Source organism: Frankliniella occidentalis, unplaced genomic scaffold (genome assembly GCF_000697945.3).
Source record: "Frankliniella occidentalis isolate FOCC.00 unplaced genomic scaffold, Focc_3.1 Scaffold271, whole genome shotgun sequence".
Classification (NCBI taxonomy): Eukaryota; Metazoa; Arthropoda; class Insecta; order Thysanoptera; family Thripidae; genus Frankliniella; species Frankliniella occidentalis.
This window is the reverse complement of record NW_026267397.1, coordinates 150,611-156,246: the sequence shown is the minus strand read 5'-3', so window position 1 is coordinate 156,246 and position 5,636 is coordinate 150,611. Positions and strand designations below refer to the sequence as shown.

The window sequence follows — 5,636 nt, the reverse complement described above, 5'->3', positions numbered from 1 at the left end:
TTTTTCGAATTGCGTACTGCTTCCGGATAGTCGCCGTAGACTAAGGGGTCGATACTAAGCCCGAGGCCAGTGTTGACGTTGGAATTCTCGGCAGTAGTAACATCTTCCTCTGCGCTGCTAGCTGCTCGGGCAAACTGTGGCCCCGCGCCGAAGCCAACCAGTCCTGTAAAAATTTTTCGAGCTGTCAAGCCTGCCGGGAGTACATTCACCCTGCACTAGATTAGGCTAAAGATTACTAAGACCTTCAAGGGTTTGACTAGAACGTGGCTACGAGCTTTTAACGGTTTAGTGAAGAAAAGTAATACACAATTTCCACATTACGGGAAATCAAGAAAACACTTTGCGCACAACTGCAAAAAAAAAAAAAAATAATGTCCTTTGACTGGGCACCATGTTCCACACACGCTTACAGCACATTTAAATTGGCAGAGCGGCCAAATATTATACGCAGCTTTCCTTACAACACAGATTGTCTCACTGTTTAAGCCGTACGAAGGAAAATGCCAAATCCTTCGTAGCCTACGAAGGATTTTGAAGCGTTGTATTACGAACTAATTGTTTGTAAGCTTACGAACAAATAGTTCGTAACGCAAACCGATTGTTCGTAAGACCCTGTGTAGCCTCACAAACATTTGCTTTGCAATACGAACTTTTTCTTAGCTATACAAAGGGCGAAAATTGTTCGTAACGTTGGAAAGTATTTAGTCTACTTTGTCACGCTTCTCTGACTTACATCACTCACAACAAAGGTGACCCATAATGAAACCAATCCAGAGACACTGCGCGCCAAGCAGTCAAGACACGCTGAAAACATCTTTCAGACTCACTCAATCGGACAGACGAAACAAGTGATAGAAGACGAGGGCCGGCAGTAGGAGGCAAACCACCGAACACCTGACTATTCGCCTAGTCGCTAGACCTACTGGTCCCGCTCAGCAAGATGCTAGCCACATAAAGTTAAGGGGGCATCTTAGCACAGTGGCAGAGTGCAGCGCATGACGGATCAAGCATGTCTTAAAGATGTCCCCATCATATCTGGCTACACATCAAACATTTTTTCGTGAAGGCCCCTGGTTGATTTGGGAAAGCACTTCCCATTGTGCTTTTCCCTCCAAATTTTTTTAGGTTATGTAGGAACTTTTGAGGAAAAAACGCGCATTTGGGGGGATTTTGACGGCGAAGTGGTAATCAAACAATTTTAAGGACGGGCCGACTTCATTTCTACCTCCAAGGCTCACAAATCACCAAAAATGCGAAATTAGTAGAAAAGTCGTTAACTTGTGTTCTGCGCATGCGCCAGATAAAACCGGGAACTTTTCCGGAAACAACTGGGAACTTCACGGAAACATGCTTGCTGTGTAGCCACTTTCTGTGCGGGACTAGTATTGCGACACATCGCTTAGCGTCCCTCCACTTTGGCCCGGTGGAGAGCGATCCGGACGTCTGGGCGAATAGTCAGGGGGTTCGCCTCCCACTGGTGGCCCGTCATCGCTCACTTTTTTGCGTTTGTGTGATTGAGTGTGTCTTTAAGATGTCTTTAGCGTGTCTGGACTGCCTGGCCCGTGGTGTCTCCAGATCGATAACACTATGGACACTGTGAAAAATACCGTCGTAAATTTACATAAAATTGTAAAATAAAATTATAATTTAAGTCGGAAATTTATGAGGGCTCATTTTTACTCGCCAATGAATTTGAAGTCTTAACGTGCTGCATGTATTTTTACGATTTCAAATTGTAATTTTACAACTTGCGTCAAGGAAAATTTTCCTGTAAACGTTCCTACTATTTTTCACAGTGGATGACAGTTGTGTCTGAAGACAGTCTGAAAAGCGCGACAAAGTTTTCTTCCTTCTGACTTCTTTGATCTACTCTTCCGATACCATTGTCATAATAGTCATGTCGCACACGGGTTAGACCAGTTCCCAAAAACACTTTTTTCGAGAGTCGGCCAGGGCCGCTCGAATTTTTGTTGCAAATAATTCAAAGTTAAACGCCCTTCAACCGTTTTGAGGTGGGACGACGCTAATCCCGTGCCGCAAAGCAGTACTTTTTTGTGTTTCCTCATTATTAAACACGGTATTACTAAAACAGCTGCCGTTTTTTTAACCCTGTGGCCGATTTCGATGCTACAGCATTGCCAAGGGCATGTTTGGAATTCTGAGCAAATTTCGCATCGACATGTTGCTGGTTCGGATTTTTAGGAGCTAGAGGGGTCATTGTTTAACCTAAAACTGCAAATTTTGTGCTTTGAGCGAAAAGTCTAAAATTGACTAAAACTTTGAATGGCTATATCTCCTAAAGTATTGAAGCTACAGCGAAGGGACTTTGCATAGATTTACCAGTATGTAACACGAACGTACCATGCAAAGGGCATCGAAATCGGCTACAGGGTTAAAAAAACGGCAGCTGTTTTAGTAATATCGTGTTTTAATGAGAAAACACAGAAAAGAACTGCTTTGCGGCACGGGTTAGTGTTGTCCCGCCTCAAAACGGTTTAAGGGCGTTAAACTTTGAATTATTTGCAACAAAAATTCGAGCGGTCCCGGTCGATTTTCGAAAAAAACGAGTTTTTGGAACTGGTCTAACACGGCGATGGATAAGTTATGACTTCTTTTCGTCGCAGTCAAGACTCAAAAGCGACTCAATAGCAGATGCGCTATGGATGCTGGCAATTTCACCTGATCCTTGTGGAAGACAACCTGTCACGTGCGGGTTCTCAGCATTTGTCTGCAGCGTATAGTTATATTCGTAAGGAAGGAGGGGTGTGACTTGGGAAGCAAATCAGCAAATGCTGCGTAGTGCAAAACAACTAGTGTGCCTATAAGCAAGTGTTCCGTCGTAAAGATCAATAAATTTATCCTATTAACATTATTTTTTCACTCGTAAATAAAACAAAGTAGCGCCGCATAGCGGGTTGAAGGCTATCATCAATCGAGAGGCTGGGGCGTTAATAACAGTTCCGACGACGTCGAGGGGTCCCCCACCCTTCAAAGTGGGTGTAGAATAAACTCCGCTAGTATTGGCGAGTCATCGCGAGTTTTTAGACAGTTATCGCAAGTCGTGCGAGTATTTTTCCTCGTGTGCACGAGTTGACGTTGGCGAGTGAGGGAACCCTCGGACGAAGTTCATTGGACACGTCAAAAAAAACTCCGCGTGCCAATTGGAAAGCGTGTTCAAACGGCAATTAGGTTATTTACCTTTGTACTTGGCCTTATATTTCTCTTGATATATCTTGTGGGCTTTAGCGTGAGCTAAAATTGTATTCTTCAGGCACGAGTTCTGCTTGTCTGTTGTGGTAAGAGTAGCTGGAGCTAAGAAAGATCCACCAAGAACGTTGCAGTAAAAAGCTGCCTCGTTGACTGTCAGCCAATACTTAATCTAGGGCAGAAAATCCGAATTTTTTTTGTTAGTTGTAAGTGCGAGCCATCAGAACAATGAGTGAACTTATGGGGCACCAGATGTCGTCTTGAGTATAATACCTCCCTAACCTTAAAGACAATTGATATGGAATACAAACGGTTTTTGTTGCATTCCAAAGAATGAAAATTGTTCGTAACGTTGCGAAGCATTTAGTTCGTACGCATTTTACAGTGCACATTGCTCACCTTGCTGCCGTACTCGTTGAAGAGGAAGTCCGCATAGTTTGCAAACACGTCAACCATCTCGTCGCCTGCCCAGCCGCCGAACTTGTCCTCTAGAGCTTGTGGGTAGTCGAAATGAAATATCGTCACCTATAAAGTAAGATATTTACTATAGGAACTTCTGAAACAGCTGTAAAGTAATGTCACGTGAGGCAAGATTTCGCACTTTACATTGTCCTAAAAGTTATCGTGCTTTGACAAATTACTACTTAAAATCTAAGTGATTATACAGTCTGATGGTATATGCTTAGCGTAGAAAATTTTCAGACTGTTCTTCCATAAAAACCGTTCTCCAATTAGTTTGTTTTAAGAACGTAAGGTTAGCAGCGGGGTTTGCATTTGAATTAATAATCTTCCGATAAAAACTTACCATTGGTTCGATGTTGTGATTACGTAACTCATCGAGAAGGTTGTGGTAATGTAGCACCCCCTTCGCATTAGCTGGTTGAGACGAATCCCCATCTGGGAAGATTCTCGACCACGAGAATGAGAACCGAAAAACGTTCAGCTTCAAAAAATTAAAAATGGAATGTAATTTTATTTGTACGATCTACGTGATAATCTGAAACAGAGTAGGTACTGACTGTTCCTTACACCAATTTTAGCTGCTAAGCCGATGTCCTCTTTGTAATGCCCATAGAAGTCGGCGGCAACTTCATTCAACACACTAACGGACGAGTTCATCGAATGATAGTAATAGTCAAAGACATTTACTCCTTTTCCTGTCAACATGAATAACAAACTCGTTTCCATGCAATGTAATTTGTGGGCGATAATGTAGCCCCTTACTCCTTCTATAAAAGAAACCCTCCTAAATCTACAAAACTTATTTGTAATTTTTATTTACAAAATATGGTGTAAATTTGTAACAGCCTGCAAACTGTGCATGCGCAGTAGACTGCACCCGGGATCGTACTGATGGTAAAAAAATAAGCGTAATAAGAGAACTTTGTAAAAATGGGGCCAGAAATAGGGTGTACTACCGTGTGTTAACGTACTAACCCGTACGCTTTCACCTGGAGTGATTTCCCACAGCACCTGAGTTTTATCACATGGTTTAACGTACCGTCAGTGTCCCAGGCCCCTTCTGTCTGGATCGCGCTGGTCCCACCTCCAAGAAGGAAATCGTCCGGGAGCTTGTACTTCTGGTCGTCGGAGAGCAGCGGCCCGGCGCGGGCGGCTCCCAGGCTGAGCAGCGCCACAACGAGCACCGTAGGCGTCATGGCAGCAACGGTGGCCGTGTCAGCCTCCCTGTTATTTAAGTACGCGGCCTCAGACAAGGTAGCTGAGAGACATGGATAAGAAAAAAAAATACCTCAGAAAAATAACAATAAATAAAAATAAAACTACTTAAGCTGTGATGCGAAAGCCATTACTGACGTCCACTTAACTGCGACATCAGGACCAAGGCGACGTGCCTCCATTCAGGTCTTGGTCGGCGATAAAATCGAGAATCAATCGTTTCGCTCGCCGTTGCACGCGCTGTCTCGCTGTCTTATGACCTAGTCGTATTGTGGGGTGTAAATTTATTTAACAGCATCACCTTACTTCAGAATTCAAGGATATGTATTGTAAAATAGAATTTCACAGCTCTAAAGAGATGCACTTGAAAAAAAAACCAAACATTAGTGCTAAGGACAGCTGTAACACCCCAAGAACATTTTGCTCTTGAACCGGCTCCAAGAACATGCTTGAATAAGAGCATATGTTGCTAATTATACGACAACGAAGGGTATCGCATTACTCTGATTTGCAGGGTTCAGCCTATTTTTATGACGAACACCGCGCACTGTTGGCCTTACATCAATGTAGCTGGCTCAAGAACAGTCAGTCGTAAAATGAGAGGGAGTGTCGAACGGTTAGCAACAATATGCTCTTGAGCCAGCAACGGGCCTTGATGATCGGTGTGACCTTAGCACTAAGGTATTTGCTTTTCGGTGTGTGTGGTGTTCCTACATTGTACTTTTCTTGGACTCAAAGAAAATTGCATTGAT

At 43.3% G+C, this 5,636-nt stretch overlaps 1 protein-coding gene across 1 annotated transcript in view; it reads right to left on the bottom strand.

Moving 5' to 3' along the window:
- LOC113210622 (uncharacterized) overlaps positions 1 to 4,891 on the bottom strand; it is a gene marked incomplete in the record, with an annotated part of 8,203 nt that extends 3,312 nt beyond the window's left edge. The window contains 6 exon segments of the mRNA XM_052273441.1: positions 1 to 163; positions 3,199 to 3,379; positions 3,607 to 3,732; positions 4,013 to 4,150; positions 4,237 to 4,364; positions 4,709 to 4,891. Coding sequence (XP_052129401.1) covers positions 1 to 163; positions 3,199 to 3,379; positions 3,607 to 3,732; positions 4,013 to 4,150; positions 4,237 to 4,364; positions 4,709 to 4,865 — 893 coding nt within the window.
- Positions 4,892 to 5,636: the final 745 nt, after the last annotated feature.